The following is a 19,172-nucleotide window of genomic DNA, read 5'->3' as shown; positions in this document are numbered from 1 at the left end:
AAGGTTTCTTTTGGATGTATGCTGCTCATGCCTCTGGTTGTACTTGTAGCCTTGAAGAGATCTGAGATATACAGACGTGCTGCGTGGGAGTCATCCCACCTAAATTTGGACACTTCTACTGTAGATACCTACATCTGCTCATCACCTCAGCCTCCCCTTTACAGTCGGCAGAGAGGAATAGATGGTTTTTAGGGCCCAGCTCATCTGCCCTATTTTAGATGCCTATTTCAAGAGGGAATTTTTCACACCCTAGAAGAGTAGTCCACTGACTGGAGAAGGAACTCGTTGACTAGCTCAGATATAGGTGTCTATGTTGTACAGATTAATCCACCCACAATTTTTAAGGAAGTGTATCACATCCTTCTGTTTCTCGATGAAGCCTGGCACATGCGTACATCTGTGGTGCATTGGTCCCTTAAACTATCTTTGTCTCGTAAAGTTTCTCGGTTTGGGTTTTCGTGCCAAACCCCATATTTCATTGCAAGTAAGCTTCATCACAGACTGTTATTCCTATTACTGCTGCCCATCTGTGCACCACCAGGTTTACTCCAATTAAAAACTGCCCAGTTCTCTACAAGGTCTTGAGGGCAGCATATTTCCATGAGAGAAAAACCAAGGGACAGAGACCATTTTGCTGTCTGATCACTCTGGATATATACTCATCTATATTTCCATCCTTACGTGCTGCTGAAAATTTCCCACTTTGAGCAAACCAACTTTTCTTCCATAGAATGGTATGTGACATGCTCGGGGGGGTGGTGTGGACTGGAGAATTAGGGATTTTCTTTTTCTCCCACAAATAATTGCAGGTAGGCATGTAAAGCGGACTGGTGAAAACTTTCAAGTGAATTTTCCCAATCCCTTTTTTTACCAGGCCTGATCTTCATTCTCGACTGTCATGATTTTGTTCTCTCACAGGATACCTTGTTTTTTTAAGTTATTTCAAGGTACAGTACTTTTCAGTTAAAGCAATGAGTCGAATAAATCACTTCCAAAAGTGAATTGGCATCACTCATGTACACTGACAATCTCAAATATTCCAAAACTGCATGAGGGCCCAAAAATAGTGAGAGAAGTTTCAAAATTCTGATCTTTTTAATTTGGATTCTTTTAATTTACCTGATGGGCTGCAGCCTTTTTACTTTTACCAGATGCATCTTAAAAGTTTTTTTTTAGCAGACACATCTTAAGGTTTTTTTCCAGTGGCCACAAGGATTTGAATTTTTATTTGAATAAACCCTGGAAGTGCAGCTAAGCCCATGATTCTGAAAGCTGAGGCTTTAAAAAAAATAACAAGTGTCCTGAAACTCCTGACAAAATTAGTAAAGCTGGCAACACTGTTGATCTTTTTTATTAGACTTCATAGTTGGCTTATAGGTTGGTGGGACTGTAGTTATTCTGCCTAAATAGCAGACATACCACTCTAGGAAAGTACCACGTTGCCAAGTTATAACACTGTAGAAGTTAATCACTGTTTTCTGCTGGTTTACTGTGATCCCTTGAAATCCATATTTTGTGAACCACTGTTTTCAAGAATTACAAGGTATATAAAGAGACAGAATGGGATGTAACAGAAAAGCTGGAAGTTCTTTTAATTTTTCAAGCTGCCCTCACTCTGACCTATACTTATGAGCAGAGGTATATTTTTCCCCACGTGCTTCTGATGTATGTCCTTTTCTTAAATACACCTGAACGGTGGAAAGACTTCCATGTATAGTGAACCTTTTATTATATACCTAGTAAATTCAGTACGTGCACAATGAATGGCACCAAACAAATCTGTCTGTATTTTCAGAAGCAAACCAAAAAATGCTGTTTATTTTAGATAAAGAGTTAAGAGTTGTAAAAATATATCTTCATCCAAGAGAAATACTGACCATCTATTTAGAAGATTTACAGCTCAGGAAAGAAATTCCTCATGTAAGATCTTAGGGAGTATGCTTAAGAAAAAATGAACTTAAGGCAATCCAGCAAACTTCCCATAGGTATTGTATAGCTTGATAATGAATAAATTAGACACTTGTGTGAGAAGGAGTATTTGTATCATATGAATTCCGATGTCTAACTTTTTTGCTTATTTTAGGAGCCTTTGCTCCGTGTAGAGTGAATACAACCCTCGGTGAGTGATTCTGGAGATGCCGTTGGCTATGTAGGAAACCTGTGTTGCCCTCAGGCACCTACTTTAAATAAGGAGTTAAGTAAGAGACTCTTTTAAGTTAGAGACTGTGGATATTCTCTCTTGAGCAAACTTTCTTCCAGAGCATTGACGGTTTTCATGTTAGACTCATGACATGCTTTTTGATTATTCATATGTAGCGATCTAGTGGATCAAACTTTGTTTCCAGCTAAGGAAATTAGGAGACTTTTCACATTGGCTTCTGAGGGGTTAAGTTATGGCTGGCCATCTACTCCATCATTTATTTCTCTGCGTTTTTTTTGCTTCTCTTCATTTTATTACATTAAAATTACTGATTGCAAGAAGCACTAGAAAACACTTGCACATTGTTCTGAAATAACATTGTCTGAGCTGTGGTTACATTTGAAATCATGATTATCCCACTTCTTCACTGTCCCAACACCATTATGTTTTAGATGCTTTCTTGTAACTTGATCGTGTTGTGACAGGAAAGAAAAGAAAAACTAACAGCGGCACAATACTCTCAAAATAAGTGCTTGACAATACCACCACACAATAAATGTTTGTGGGATCTCACAGGATTATAACGCCAATACCAGACAGGTTACATGAGCCGCCTGGTTAGCCCTCCAACTCCCCACTACATGCTTTTTCGTATGCTTTTAAAATACTTTTTGTATTTATTGTGATGGTGCAAGACACAAAATACATATGCCTAGCTTTCCTACTAGCTATGCTCCCTTAGTCTCAGCCATACCCCTGCCTTGTTTTCCTCCCTTCTTATCACCATTGTATTGTCTTCTGTTTGGAAACTTGGGAGCATTTCTCAGTAAAGCCGATGCCAGTAGCACTGCGTGAATCATCCTTAGAAATGATGAATCACGGAAGCCATCCTCCCTCCCCATCTCATTCTGAAACCAAAAATATCCCCACTTGCGCAGCATGACCCATGTCTCCCGTCTCGCCGTGCAGGGCCAGCACCAGGGGGTTGCCGCAGCTTGGGGACAGCTCTTTGACCAGACGAAAATCCCGGTGATACCAGGAGGGACCCAGCGTTTCGGTGTCCCTGAGGGAGCCCCGGGTAAAGGGCAGCAGGGTCTCGGCACTGAGCTCATTGCCATCTGTTTCCCTTTCAGCCCGAGCCACCCTCATCCAACAAGTGGCAGCTGGACAAGTGGCTAAATAAAGTCACCCCGCACAAAGCACCCATCCTGACCCACCATGATGGCCCAGCGCTGGAGGCGCATCCCTACTACGGCCGCGTGAAGGCAGAGCGGCAGGAAAGCGAGAAGACCCCGGCCGCCGGCCCGGCTGAGCACCGCAGTGGGGAGGGCCGTGCCGCCACCACCACCACCGTCGCGGACGGACCGCGGCCCAGGACCGCCAACAAAGCACCGGGCAGCAAGGGCAGCCGGCAAAAGTCACCCCCCGCCGCCGACGGCGGGCCTCCGAGGCGGGCGGCAGGGAAGAAGGCGCCGCGGCGGGCCGAGAGGACCTCTGCCGGGGAGGGCCCCCACTGCCCCGGAGCAGAGGAGCCCCCCGGGAGCCACAGCTTTCCGGAAAGCACCGCTGGCGAGGCACCGAGGGCCCGGCCCGGCGGCGGCGGCAGCAGCGGCGGTGGTGGCTGCAGAGCAGGTCACCGCCGCGAGCCCCGCTCGGCCGCAGCCGGCGAGAAGCGTCGGGCCCGCGGGCCGAGCAAAACGGCGCCCAAATCCAAGGAGTTCATCGAGACCGAGTCTTCGTCCTCGTCATCCTCCTCCGACTCGGGCTCTGAGTCGGAGCGGGAGGAGCGTCCGCTGCCCAAGGCGCCGCCGGCGGCCGGGGCTGAGCCGCGTGCCAAGGACGCGGGGACCGGCGCCGCCAGCAAACCCCACGGCGGCTGCAGTGCCTTTGGCTCCATTAATGCCAGGACTAGTAGTGAAATAGCAAAGGAGCTGGAGGAACAGTTTTACACCCTGGTTCCTTTCGGTAGGAATGAGCTCCTGTCTCCTCTGAAAGACAGTGATGAGGTAAAGTCGCTGTGGGTCAACATTGACTTGGCTCTTTTGTCCAGGATTCCAGAGCGTTTGCCCGAAGAGCCACTGGCCATGAGCGCCGGAGCAAACCAGCCGGCCAGCCTCCCGCAGGGTAGTAGTGCTGACCCCCCCGCAGAGAAGGGTTTACCGAAATCTAGAAGAAAGCGCAAGGTGAGCTTCGGGGGGACCGATTGGGGCGGGTAGTGGGGCCTCCGGCAAGTGGGAGGCAAGCATCACTTGCGCCCACGTTCAGTGCTCGATGGCAGCGTCTTCTCTGGGCTGGCACTTCAGAGCTGGGATTTGTCCCTGCTCGACACGTAGGAACTGGCCAAGCCCCAGGAGAGATGTCATCCCAGGAGGTGATGAAATCCCTGGCCAAGAGGGATCCCAGCCCCTTGGAGATGGCGTTCGCTGCTGGCACGTGACTTTCCACGCCTTAGCGAAGGCTGTGCCTTTTTCGTGGGACAGTTTTCTCTCCTGAGGCTTCTCTCAAAACCTGAGCATTTGGAGGTGATGCTTATGTTGGCACGGTCTGCACAGTATCACTGCCTGTGTGGAAAAAGAAGAGGCAGTGTCTTTTTTCCCCTCAGACTGTCAACAAGAGGCAAACCCTTCAGTCCCAGCAGGGAGCCCTGGCTTCATGGGGGATGCACTTGCAGAGACTTGCCTGGCTCTGCAACCTGCCTCCCTCGCACCCCCGCAGCCCCCTTTTACCTCAGGGCTCTCAGGCAGGTGTAGAAGTGGGAGTGTAGTCCATTAGCTGCCCCCTCCCCAGCAGCACCATCACAGCAGCCAGGTGGGCACAGCCCCCTGGTCACATCCACCCCTCTGCCCTGCCTCTCCCACATGCTTTCTGAGCTGCCGGTGGTGCCAAGGAGAAATCCTCCTCCACCCCATGGCCACAGCTGTCCACCGAGAAGGATTTCTGATCCATTTGTACCAATCTGATCCCAAAAGTCACTCTGAACTGGAATTGCCATCTGCCCAATTTCTGGATGGTTTTACTGTGCAGTCATCTGTTGCCCTCAGCTATTGTACACGTGCAGATTGAGCTGTATATTTTTGAGGACCATTTATCTAAAGCAGTCTTTCCTTTTTTTATCTGTTTTCATATTTTGGTTCTTTTTTTAGTATCTGAAAGGTGGCAACCCTGTTCTGGCCTCTGGTAGAGCCATAAACAGAGTGCCCTGATAAGCTTTCAGATGTGTTTGTCTGAATTTTCTTTAGGAAGTAGTATGGAAGCAATTGCACAGTACAAAATTATGGGAAACAGGTCAAGAAAGAGTGGCAGAAGCAAAATAGTTATATTTTAGGCCATAGGAGATGCCAGTGTGATAGTGCCAGGCTGTATATGCAGATGGAAACAGGAGGACACGATAGAAGAGCAAAATAAATGCAGTCATTCTAGAAATGTTTAATCTGACCTTCTGTGGCACATATTATCTTTTACTCTTCTGTCTTAAAGCACTACTGTTGTTGTTGGTTTTAGTGATATAATAAATACAAGGCATTCCTGGAGTACCAAATTGCCCCTCAGCCTGGAATAAGGCCCTCAATGGGACAGCTGCTATGCAAGCTCACAATATGTGATCCCCCTTCCCAAAAGACTTTATGAGTGAGACTAATAAGAATGGATTATCAGGCATAACTGCAAAATTAGAAAGAAGTCCTTATCACTTCCACCTGTCATGATCTTGAGAAGATGAGCAAAGTAGAGACAGAGGAGAATGGTTAAGCACTGCGGTGTGAGATCATCACTCCTGTGGAGTGTAAACTACAATGTTAACCCCATAGCAGCAGCCACAGTGGCAGTGGATAACACAGAACATGTTGCTGCCATGCAGCAAGGCAATAAATACAGCAGAATCAACAGACCACAAGTAAAACTCAGCCAGCACTGGAAATTGGAGAATTGTTAGAAGTGGAAAAGGATGTGGACTTTGCAGGAGATTAGGAAAGCAGAGCCTTTGGGAGCCAATGACAGAACCTAAGGAACATAACATGAAGTTAAATAGTGGCAGGTAACATTGGCTATGTTCATACTAGTAGGCCACATAGGGCCAGGGTGCAGTCCCCAAGCGGTGGCACACAGTCACCTACTTAGTTTAACTTTAGCATGCTTGCTAACGTGGTTTTGGCCTGGGTCAACTTATGTTCTTCCAGACAGCGTCTGGCCCTTGCCTGGGACCAGACTAAGGTCCCTTCCCAAAAGGCAATCTGAATGTGGCACACCTTGCTTTGAAGGAGGAGCTAGACAAGTGCTTGGGTATGAGCTGTGCCATGCCAGCTGGCCTCAGGACCAGTTGCTGATCTGTTGTATTTACTAGTACAGGCATAGTCACTGATGCCAAGAAGAGAGGGAGAGACAAAAAAGGTATGAGGTTGAGGACTAAGCAAGAGAACAGCGCACAGGACATGGACAAAGAGGGCAATATAAAGAAAAAATATCCCAAGGTGCAAGTGGGGAAGTGGTGGAAACAATTCAAGTTTTATATTCTACTCCTTTGTTTACACACTGCCTCTTTAGATTTATTTTTTTGAAGACATGGACCAATCATCTCTGATCTCTGTTAGGTATATGCTCAAAGAAAGTGTCATCATTAAAACCAAAATGCCAGAAAATACAAGCCCCTGACTTGTTGAAGTACTTTTGGATCTGTAGTAAATCCAAAACCTACAAGATTATTATTTTTCTCTTCATTCAGTGTGAGAATGAGGAAGAGTGCAGAGACATCAAGAAGACTCACTTAGAGAGAGAGAGTTCTTCACGATTAGCTGCCTCTGCCCACAGCATCACAACAGCAAATCACTGCAATATGAATGAAAATAGGTAAGTGTTTTCCTTCTTATTTACCACTGAGTCATACAACTAGTTGCAGTTTAATGCCGTGTGTTATTTTTTCCTTTAATAGGATTTATTTTTTAATTTTCATATTTTATGTTGAAAAATTACCCACTGCATTCTCCTTTCATCTGGTTTAATGAACAAGTTAGCAGTTCCTGACACATTTATATACTTGTGGTTTTGTCCTATTGCACAAAGAAGTTGTGAGCTCAAGTATGAGGCTCATGGAATGAGTAATTATAGCTAAAGCAATGCGATTGTCTGAGACATATTCCCAAACACTTTGTTGTAGGTTCCAATTCACACAGAAAACCGTCTTATAGCTTTTTCTTTCCTTAAAGTGTTACTAGTTTCAAACTTAAAGTTTGACTGTATAAATACAATTATCTATAAACTCTATGGAAAAGATTGAGAAAAACATTCATAACAATGCCTGCAATACTCCATTCCAGAATATATATGAGATCCAATGTTTTTAAGATTACAACCAATCTATTCTGTGTAATTATTAAGTATTTTAGGACAAGGAACTCAGACTTTAAAAACAATGAGATTTTCAAAGGATGCAGGGCATGAAACAAATGATTAATATTTAGCATTTGCTGGCATGCTTTATGCACATAGACCCCTATCAATGTCAGATCAATCATACTGAGTTTCTCTGGAGGCTTTCAGCAGGCAAACTTAGACACACATCTTTTCAGAGTTCAGCTGCATGCTACTTAGCACACGCTGGTCATCAGTATTTTTAAAAAAATCATTTTCTGGTAGTATCAGGGTATCTCTTGGGGTGAAACTGCTTTTGTATTTATTGTAGTAGGCTTTTCTATTGTACACATCACTGATGAGTTTGAGCAATTCTTGTCATTAATACTGGAAAAAATCATGGAGAAGACTAATATATATAGTGCTTATTCAAAAATATGCATTCCATTTCTTTGTCCTGACATGTCACATATGTTTCATAAAGTGAAGACAATACACAGAACAGTTTGTTTTATTGTGGGTGATTGCATACAGGCATGCCGTTCCTGTTACTGCACTGTCATATGTTTTACATTGCATTCATTTTCAGAGAATAACATGGCTGTCATATCTTGCTATGTCACAGGGTTAATTCTGTGCTTCCTGGAAGCAGGACAATAATTTGTGTTTTGCTTGACATTATATGCAGTACTCCTGGTAGCAACTGTACATTAAAGAAACAAAGAAGGTCTTAAATGTATATTTGCCTCCCAATTCTTCCCTGGTCTGCCCTGCTTCCAAGATGTTTCTGTGGTTTATGCTACTGTAGGACATGATATCAAATGCTAATATTGCCACAGCTGAGGATGGGCTCCTGAGGCTGTAGCTAAACCAGCAGTGCAGATACCAGGACCTCCTGTTCGTCTTGCAACCAGCAGCTGCTCATGCTGGCACATCCCCCCTCCAGTTATGCCACCATAGCTGCCTGTGAGGGTCTCCTGTAAATTCACTCAGGAAACTTGTCTGAAACCAGAACTCTTTTTTTTTTTTTTTGGCAGGGTTATTATTATTCAGCTCTCAGCAGAGCCAGTCAGCCAGTTTTGTCAGCACAGCTGAGGGCTGGTAGCAAAGAGAGGAGCAAAACCACCTTCAGACATGAGCATTTTCTACTGTGGAATTACAGTCTGAGGTGCAGATTAAGCAAAGCCCTGTTTGACAAGAAAGGCTGCAGGGTCAGGCAGAGATACCCCAAATATCTTGCACTTACATCGGATGCCACGATCTGCCCAGTCCCAGCAGATGACAGCTCACTGCAAGTTGTCCTGCATGGCTTCTCAGTGTAAGACGATTGTGCTGCTGCAGTTTGCTCACAACACGTTTAGGTGGGCCCTCCACAATGTGCCAAAGGCCATGTAGAAGGTCTGCAACACAACTAGAAATTGCAGCTACTCTTCGCAAGCTCTGGGCCAAGCTTTTGAGGCTTGGGTACACTTCCAAAGAGCTATGGCTTCTCTTGGGTGCTTTAGGTCTGCACTTTGACAGTGATATATAAACATGGCAAGGCATGGGTTTATGTTTGAAAAGAGGAAAAGAAATGACAGCATCAGCCTGCACATTCAAAATAGTCCTAAAGATCTTATTTTTCTTAGGGGAAGAAGAAAGGTACAGTTGCCCATCTTACACACCCTGATTCTTGCTTTTGTAAACAGCATTGGTCATTAAAGCAAAACAGTTCACATTGCGTTTTAAAGGTACTACACTGTGGGAAACAGGAAAGGTTCTGAATGACGATTCATGGCTTCTTTCACAGCTAGTTTTTAAAGACTTGCCAGATAAATGGACAAATGTATGATAAGAGCACATTTAATTAGCCCTGTTCCCTGAAATTATGTGCAGAAATAAAGTATAGTTTGTACCATATTCTTTTTTGCAATTCCATTAAGTGTACACTGTCTGATACAGTAACTATAAAGAAGTGAGAATTGTCCATAAAAAGTAATAGGCTGAATAAAGGGGAATGTGACAGGGAAAGGTATTGTGTTAAAATAGTCTGTCTGACCTTAATCACAGTTTTAGTCTTAATGCAGACTGTCTCCTTGAAGAAACTTTTATTTTGTGTGTGTTGCTTTAAGATTTTCAGCTAAATATTTTCTTCAAATTAGTGCATCTGAAGTTTATTTCTGGGCATATTTTTACAGTCTGTCTGACTTCTCCTCATCCAAAGCTTCTCCCAAATAAATGAAAGCTGAAAATACTGTCTGTGTTATAGCTTTCTTCTTTAAAAGACGGAGCAGCTCACATTTCTCTGCGTCTACTGTTTGCATATGTTTCCTTTTGTCTGCACTACCAGCCTATCTTTCTTTGTCTTCAAAATCTGTATTAGATTAGTATAAACAGTGCTACCAAAGGCTGGGCATTGAGCACAAAGACAAGCCAGTCATCTTTAAACACATTTCCTCTTTTAGTTCACATATGGTTTTATTGCCATGGCTTATAAATTGTCACCTGTAATGGTGAAATAGGGCTCCATAACCTGAACTTACACTTCACAGCCTAATCTTCGTCTCCAGCTATCCCTTAAGAAATGGTGAGCAAGTGGCCATTTATCTCTGTATTTTTTTTCAAGTACTCTGATACAGACTTTATATTAACTCCAGAATTACAATTTGCCTTGAAGGGAAAGAGGAGAAACACGATACAAATTTGTAAATGAACTCTTGGTCCCAATACTGTAAGCTTGTTTCCAGATACCAATAGACTTTATCCTGCCAGCAGGTTTTAAATTCAAAGTTTTGGTAATATATAAAACATTTACCTTTCTCAAAGCCAGCTTTGTGACACTCCATTACTGTAATTTCCATTTCCAGCTTGGCAATACCAATAAATAAAAATGAGAAAATGCTTCGGTCACCCGTCTCTCCCCTCTCTGATGCATCAAAACACAAATACTCCAACGATGATTTAACTTCCTCCAGCAGACCTAATGGCAGCAGTCTATTACCTTCCATCTCCTCCAGCAAAAAACATAAGGGTGAAATCCAGTCGCAGCCACATCCCGGAGACTTCAATGTAAGTTTATGCTGTTGTTCACAATATAAAGCCTAGCTCTATATTTCTCACTTTGTATTGCAGTCTGTGATAGTTTTGCAGAATGTTATATGCAAAAAAATTGTAATAATGAATGTTGTATTATAAGTTCAGCTTTTCTGGTTTGGAGTTTAGCAAGGCACAGAAGAAAGGAAAGAGGGCAGGCTGTAAAGCAGGCAAATAACAAAGGCTACATAAGCAAAAGGTAAAAGCTAATGGCCCAGAACAAATGGCTTTAGGCCTCCAGAGTATTGCCTGGGCACGATGCAAGCACCCTACATCCAAAAGTGTGGTGTATAAGGCCTCTGCTGTACAAGGCATCTACTCAGCCCCTGCCTAACCATGAGCGTGCCTGCAGACAAGTTCTCCTACATGTCTTACAACCAACTTTCTCAGACATTTCTACTTACTCTTGACGCTGGTGAACAGCTTAACACCAGTCGCACGACTCAGCTCCATCAGAGCCCAGGTATTCAGATACTTATCAGAGGGTCTTGCTCACACTAAATGTGTCCAGAGTGCTCTTCCAGATAAGGCCATATTACTACACGGCGTGGTAGCCACTGCCTTCAGAGCAGGGAGAGAGAGGAGTAGATGCTGCCCCCATTTATGCAGGAGTTCTGTGATTAGGATGCTGGAGTAAAGAGCCTGTTAGCTCTTCTGATTGAGGGAATTCACACCTCCCTCTCTCTCACTTCACAAAATCATACCCCACCCTCCAGCCTACAGGACACTGCCAGTAGAAGAGCAAGGGCAGAATATTGTCGTGTCCTCCCCTTGAAGCTGTTCTGCTTTGTGTAAAATACCTAGAAGAAGCAATTAGGGTGCCGTCATATTGATGTCCACTTGTCCTGGTTTCGGCTGGGATAGAGTTAATTTTCTTTCTAGTAGCTGGTATAGTGTTATGTTTTGGATTTAGTAAGAGAAAAATGTTGATAACACACTGACGTTTTCAATTGTTCTAAGCAGCATATATACTAAGTCAAGGATTTTTCAGCTTCTCATACCCAGCCAGCAAGAAGGATGGGGGGGCACAAGAAGTTGGGAGGGGATGCAGCCAGGACAGCTGACCCAAACTGGCCAAAGGGATATTCCATACCATGTGATGTCATGCCCAGTATATAAACTGGGGGGGGTGGGGGGTGGCCTGTGGGGGGGATCACTGCTCGGGAACTAACTGGGCATCAGTCGGCAAGTGGTAAGCAATTGCATTGTGCTTCACTTGTTTTGTATATTCCAACCTTTTTATTATTATTGTCTTTTTATTATTATCATTATTAGTTTCTTCCTTTCTGTTCTATTAAGCTGTTTGTATCTCAACCCACAAGTTTTACCTTTTTTTTTTCTGATTCTCTCCCCCATCCCACTGGGTGTGGGGGAAGCAAGTGAGCGACTGTGTGGTGCCTAGTTGCTGGCTGGGGTTAAACCTCAACACCACTGCTGGAGCATCTAGTCAAGCTGTAAGGACATTCTGCTGCTGCTAGAAAGGCCCATGCTCCTCTCCTTGCTACAAAAGCCGTTTATGTATTTTTATCCTATATCTATTTGTTGTATTTGTTATTTGATATGTAAGAGGCTTCAAAAGCCTAAGTGTTAGTGCCTAAGCAACTTTCAGGAAAACAAACTACCTGAGTTGTAGCAGTGGTCTCTTCCAGCCACTTTTGCTGTGGGGATAACTGGCACCATAGTATATGTTAAGTATATACTTAAATATATTTATTTTTTGAGAGTGGACAGGGAAGTAGTAACTATAATCTTAATTTTGGACACTTTTTAAAAAACAAGTTATCATAAATTGTGTGTTTCAAGAATATCTCACAGATGCTTTTGATAAATTGAAATAAAATTAATTACATAAAAATATTCCAATAAAAAGGCATTTTAACATATCATAGTCATTAATTTATTTTTTCATGGATTAAATGTAAATTTTTAAACATTTTAACTTCTAAAACATAAGTTTAGAAGTTTATAACCCATTCAGAATTATAATTAGATGATTCTTCACTGGGTATCTTGAAAACAATTTAAATTCCTTCACAGGCAAATGTGCTGGAAATCAAAAGTAAAAGGTGATTGCTTTATGATCCACACCCTTAGCAAATGCATTTCACTGAGATTTTCTGCATAGCCTAGCAATGCACCATTTGGTCAACATTTTAACAACCTTTGCAATAAAATTCTTAACGTATCTGGTTATTCATCTGAAAACTTTAGCCTGCTGAACTGATCTGGATGTGCCATATAGAATAGGAGAGCTCATGAACTATAAATGTTAAAGTCAGCTTTGTTTTATCCCATCTTCCCACTGGCACGTAGCTGGCATGCCCAAGTGGTCCTTCGAATTTGTGTCAGAGACCACAAGCCAGGGAGTGGCTTTTATCTGTTTTAGCTTTTTGCCCATTTCCCTATTGTGTTTGTCCGTCACCTGACAGAACAGAACAGTGTTTTCTGGCAGTGATTATCAACCAAAACCAACGTGGAGCCCTCTGCTTTGCACTGTAGCCCACACAGCAGGTCACTTGGTAGGACGAAGGGCTCATGAGGCCACATGAAGAACAGGGCTGCAGCTGAGGGAATGCGTGAGACCCTGCCAAAAGACACGTGCTTCCTCTGTGGCACAGAGCAGTGATCTTTCAAGCTGATCAGGAGAGCAGAAAGAACGCTGGACCTTGGGCTACAAATTCGTACCACATAGGCCCATCAGCAGTGCAGCATGAAACGAGTCAAACAAGTGAGCCTTGCTCTCCCGAGGCAAGGTACAATGCTAGTTTGGAAGCCAAAGGCTAGAGAGATAACTTGATCTTCTAAATGACCACAACAGATCTATTCTACAATAATTTCACTTACTGTGTTTCAGAGTGTTTTGATAGTTACTAATAGTTCAGCTCAATTTCTTCTGTATATCACATTGAAACTCGAGCCCCTTACAGAGTGCTCTGAGCAATATCTGTGAATTTGTGGCTATCAGTGACAGGACGGTTGTACATAGTCCCTGCTGAAATAGTAGGAAAACTAACTGCCAATTTACAACACAATGCAAAGACGCTCTGTTGTTTATTAGTTGCTTTTTTGAAGTTAGTAGCCAATTCCTCAATGTCTTCTCTGCTGTTTGTTGTCTAGAAAGCAATTCACATCAATTCAGAAAATGTTCTTCTCTGCAATAAGCCACAGTCCCAAACAGAGCCTTGGTCACCTCTGTCCAGCACACCCAGGGACTGCAGAAGGACAAAGCTTATCTTTGATGATATGTAAGTACAGATGACTTCTTTAAAACAGCAAAACAATGTTATTTTCTGCATTTAAAGAGAGAAAAATACAATTTGTCCAACAGGAACCAAGACATGGCCAAAAGTATTATAGTAATAATGTACCCTGAGAAATGAATGAGACATGCTATATAAACTCTTTAATTTTTCACCATAAATCAAGCCTCTAACCATCAGGGAGCGGTGAGGACTGGTTGTTCCCTAAAGGAGAGGGAGCCAGGAGCCAAGGGGTGGAACGCGGCTGGCAGGGCAGGGGTCCGGTCCCACAACACCCAAGGACGGTGAGCAGGGCCGGCCCAAGGGTGGATCCAGGTTCAACCAAGAGCCTAGGTCCTCCAGCAAGTCCATGGCGATGAGGAAGGCCCAAGGTCAGGCCAGGAAGTCAGGTCAGGATCAGGCCCGGTGAGGGTCAGGCGCAGCCCGGTGACTGCCAGGCGGGCACAGGGACGAGGCAGGTCTGAGGTCCGGCCGGGAAGACAGTCCCGGGTCAGGGTCCAGATCAGCGGGGGCCACGGCCGGGCACAAGCGTGGCTACGAAGGGCTGAAGGCAGGCACCCTTACCATGAGTTGGACAGGGAGTGAAGGCCCAGACCTGAGCCTAAGTGGATTCCTTTAGCCCATGGGCAGAGGGGGGAGGCCCCACGTGAGGCAGGTCAGGGCCATTAAGGCTTTATTAGTACCCTCGGGGCTCTGGCATCAATAATGCACACATCAGACTATTAATATATACAGAACCGTAGTAAGGCGGGGGGAGACGGGCACCCTTCTTGTGCACCCTTTGGAGCAAGGAGAGAGGACATATGGGAGCCTTGCATGCCTGAGTCTTGACAGCTGCTGCTGTGGTTGCTGCTGCTGTCATTGCTACTGCTGCTCAGAAAAAGATATCACAAAGACAGGGCAAGTAGGAAGCAGCAGTGATTAGCATGAGTACCTGGAGGGACACCTGGCCCTGCCCACCTCCACTACATCTGTCAGACATCCCCTGCTCTCTTCCTCTGAAAATAATTTAAGCTTGTAATTGTCTTTCTTTTCTTTTTGGTAAATTAAAATTGCTGGTTTGTTTCCCAAGGTCATTTAGGATGTGATATTATTTAGACAGGGTATAAAGGTGAAACTGAAGGTTTAAATCCTAGTATCTAGAAAATTCACATTCTTCTTGACTGGTAATGTTCTAGCCTGAAAATACTGATTTTTTCTGGCTAGTCTAGAAGAGGTTCTGTTCAAGCTGTGCCTCAGACTGCCTGGAGCTCCATAAGCTGTGTGACCTTGATGCACCTTTTGTACTCCCAGACTTTTACCCAAAACATCTCTGACTTTTATACCAAAGGAAACCCTGGGATAACAGCCTTGTTTCCTCAGGAACTGCTTTCTACCAGAACTGGGATTTTTTAATAATATTAATAATAAGAATAATAATAGTAGTAGTGGTAGTGGTAGTAAGATTTGTTCACACTACCTGGTCTCAGGGACAACTAGAGGGACAGTAGCCTCTCATAAAGAGAATCCAGGTTTCCTACTATAAGGTATAAATAATTCCCATAGACTTCGAAAGGCTGTAACTGTTTTATGTGTCAAGAAAAGAAGGCTGGTGAGATTAATTTCTGTGTGTATTCGTGGCAGTCATAAGAAGATGTAAGTTGAATAAATCAATTTTTCTGCCCCTTTTGGAGAAAACTCTCCCCTGTGTATATATCCTTGTTTTCCCTCTTTCTCCACCTCCCTCCATGTTTTTAACTCTTTCAGTACATTTATTCAACAATCTCCACTGAGGAAGTTTGAAACTGTTTAGAAGTACTGCCTAACTCTTCATATCTCTTAAAATACTTTATAATCTATAATTTACTTGCAACTGTTCAAATTTTTTGCAGTCTAAACGTGTACATGCAAGGCAGAAAGGTATCAGTGTGCCTGACAAAAGTCAAAATTGTAGGACATGTTCATCTGTTTGGATTAGGAAAAAACACAGTCAGAAACAACTACAACAGAACTATTGTATCTTCAGCTGATTTTCCCTCAAGATGCTGATGAAAAGCAGAGGGACTGGTTTGTTTCATTTTTCCTGTAGAATACTGTCATAGGAAAACTTTTTTCACTGTCTCTATCATCTAAGAAGTTTTTATTACTTTCTTTCTCCGTTAGTGATACATGTGATTTCTCTGGTAGGCATCTTCAATAAAACTGCTTCACTTTTTCAGGGAGAGATACAATTAAACTGTTCGTGTATAGTGCCTTCCATGTAGAATGTCCCCATGCAACTTGTGGCCCATTAAAAAAAAAGCACTCTAAAAAGCCAAATAAGATAAAGCACAGAATCAAATATGTCTTAATTTGCCCTTAAAAAACAGAAATGGTTAAATGCCTGTTGCACTAACTAGAGGAGGGAGATTTTCATGTACTGCAACTGTCATCCACAACCTGGATCTAGGAAACACCACCAGAATACCAGCTATGCTAGACCTTGATTCTGAAATTACTGTGCAGAGAAGTCACTGAAATGTAGCATATTAGACTGGCTGCAAATGTTAAATGTCAACAAATTTGACTCACATGTTAGAAGAATCAAATTAAACATGGCAGCCAGTGTCTTTCAAATCATATAGTACCACAGCAGAGGATTTGAAGAAATGCAATATAGTAGGTCTAAAATTATGTAGTAATCCTAATGGCAGCATTTGTCTAAAATGATGCCTATGAAGTACTTCATCTCATAATCCATGAAGTTCTGAATTACTGTAATTCACCCATGGCTTTCAAGTCTTCATTTTAATCAGACTCCATAGTTTTTAAGAGGCTAAATCCCTTATATTTGATTTAAAACAACAACTAATTTTTTTGACCAATCAGTGTCTCTTTGCTTTATTCTCAATTTATTTTCTCCAGATCATTGACAACAGCTGTCACTAGCAATAAATTGGAACACAAGTAGGTCAATAAAAAGTATATCTTGCTTGGCAGAGTGCTGTATACACCTACATCACAATATAAAAGTAAATATAGCTAACAGCCTTCAAAAGCAGGCAAAATCCTACTTCCCTTGGTTTTCCATTGTTTACTGCCTGCTCTAAATATGCTTTGAGGTACCCAGCATGCCACATGTATAAGTGACATCAGTGCTGTTTCCAGTATTAATTCTTAACAAGATTTCCTGGATTTTGGGCCGCTTCTGACTCTATGAAGAGAACATTTTCAAGGCTACATAATAATGCTTCAAGCTAAATGCAGTCCTGCTGTAATTTCAATGAATGATAGAATTCCCAATAACCGCATTTAGGAGCAAAGTCTGTTGTCCTTGAATTGATAAGCACAGACACGCTGTGAGTGCCCGAGGGCACAGTCCCACACCCTCCTCAAAATACTGCATGTGCGGTATAAAAAAGAGCAGAGCGTTCCCAGCTTCCCAGTTTTCCTTATGGCTAAATCAGAACATGCTCTTCAGGATTATTTTCTCACTTGCATTGTGGGTTACCCTTTCAAACTTGGGGTGTGGTTTTTCTTCATTTACATTTATTTTCCTTTTTTTTCTGGCCTTACAGGAGCAAGATAATACATCTTCTTCAGTTGTTTTTTTTTTTTAATTCATATTTTGTTGAATGTTTTTTCCAGCCTTATGGATTTAGGTGCTACCACAGCCACCAGCTTTACATTGTCCAAGAGACATAACCTGTTGTGAGATAGCATTCCTGTGTTTGTTTGTCAACCAGTAAGCCATATATCCAGGAAATATTCAACCTGTAAAGGTGTTATGCATAAAGCTCATAAAGAGCTCAAAATAAAAACTTCTTGGTGCATCTCTTTACTTTGGCTTGAACCCCAAGTCTCTCATTTTCATTTTCCTCTTCTTTGTTCTTCTGCCTCAGAGTGGAAATGAAAAGGTGCTCTCCGGTTGTGACTCCCATACAACATCTGGAAGTCATCTCACTTTGCAATGCTCAAAATGCCTCAAGGACTCCTGATCTTCTGAAGTATTTAGAGAGACTTTCGTAGTGCTAAGCACATCCTCAGGAGCACAGTTAAGGAATAGACCTTGGCTCCTCTTTCTTCTCATCAGCAATCTAAAAAATCACTGGTCAGATAGACCAACATCTACTACACTAAGTTCCTCACAAATTCATACTCTTACTTTGGACTGCTCCCAGTTTCTTGGCTTTGGGGGATTTCAAGACCTCATCTGACCATCCCATTCTTCCTCTCCTTCCCTTCCTACTTGTGGCACTGAATTTTCTCATGTGTACATTGCCTATGAGAAAATAACATTAGACTATTAGACAGCAGACACTGCCTCCCATGATTAAATAATTAAGCTACCTGTTCTCTGCAAGACCACCTACCCCCTTTCTTTTTAAGGACACTTTGTGAGAGCTTGGTCTGGTGGGAAATAGATGCTTAATCAGCTCTAGCAGGAGATTCTTACAGGGTAAAGAATTTATAGCCACTATTCCCTGTCATCAAAGGAAAGCCAGAGTTGTGGACCTCATTTGAACTTACAAGCTACATCCATGCCCCTCCTCTGTTCCTATGGGCAAGTGGTCCAGCACTGCTTATGTTTATATGATTAAACTGTCTTCACTCCCCAAAACAAAGAACAGCTACTGCCTCCTGAGAATAGTCCCTGGCCTGTGTTGTCCCCCAACTGTGCCCAGGCATTGTCTGAGACCAAGCTCAAAACTATGCCAGGGAGAGTATTAGCAATTAAACAGCATGGATGATCAAACGATAGAGCTGGTATCCTTGCTCTGCTTATTTCACTTGCACAGACACAGCCAAGGAGTGGTTTTATTGACAGACTCCAATCTGAAAGAGCCTCTGATAGTTTTGCCACTCAGGAAAGAGGACTTGTTTGCATCGATTGATTTTTATGTGCCTTTTTCTTACTCTGCAGCTTGACTAGCATATATCTTTGGTCCACAATAAATCATAACAGTGAGCAGGACAAGGTTCTTCTAATCAGGCTCAGCAAACTCTCCTCCAGGTCCCAGCAGCAAAGCTGAATCTCTCAGATAGGAGAGAACAGTCTCTCCCACCAGTCTCTCCCAGTCTTTCCTCACCTCTTCAACTGGCGAGCAATAAGCAGATGCCTACAGCAGGCGATGGGCACCCTCCAAACCCTGCAGCTCTGTGACTAGTCTAGGTCTCGTACTGAATATGAGGAAGTCTCATCTAACCTCCCATGGTGTTTACCGTTGTACCACACTTCTGGTTCTTGACAGAGCTTGTTTTCCTCAGGTTTGGTGGCAAACACTGGTTTCTCCTCAAAGAGCTAAAAGTCCATCCCAATGTAACTCAGGGTTTGTCGTCTTGTGCTGGATCAGAGAGCAGTGTGGGTTTTCATCACCCTCAATGCCAGGATTCACAGG

General features: G+C 43.2%; 1 protein-coding gene across 1 annotated transcript in view; it reads left to right on the top strand.

The window, feature by feature from the left end:
- The window catches only part of AFF3 (ALF transcription elongation factor 3), a 337,764-nt gene that overhangs the window by 286,316 nt on the left and 32,276 nt on the right, over window positions 1–19,172 (top strand). The window contains exons 11-14 of the mRNA XM_069770080.1: window positions 3,274–4,323; window positions 6,858–6,982; window positions 10,330–10,531; window positions 13,673–13,800. Of these exons, the coding sequence (XP_069626181.1) occupies window positions 3,274–4,323; window positions 6,858–6,982; window positions 10,330–10,531; window positions 13,673–13,800 (1,505 nt within the window). The remainder of the gene's footprint in view (window positions 1–3,273; window positions 4,324–6,857; window positions 6,983–10,329; window positions 10,532–13,672; window positions 13,801–19,172) is intronic.

Source organism: Haliaeetus albicilla, chromosome 25, assembly GCF_947461875.1.
Source record: "Haliaeetus albicilla chromosome 25, bHalAlb1.1, whole genome shotgun sequence".
Taxonomy (NCBI): Eukaryota; Metazoa; Chordata; class Aves; order Accipitriformes; family Accipitridae; genus Haliaeetus; species Haliaeetus albicilla.
The sequence above is the reverse complement of the archived record's forward strand: the minus strand, read 5'-3'. Positions and strand labels throughout refer to the sequence as shown.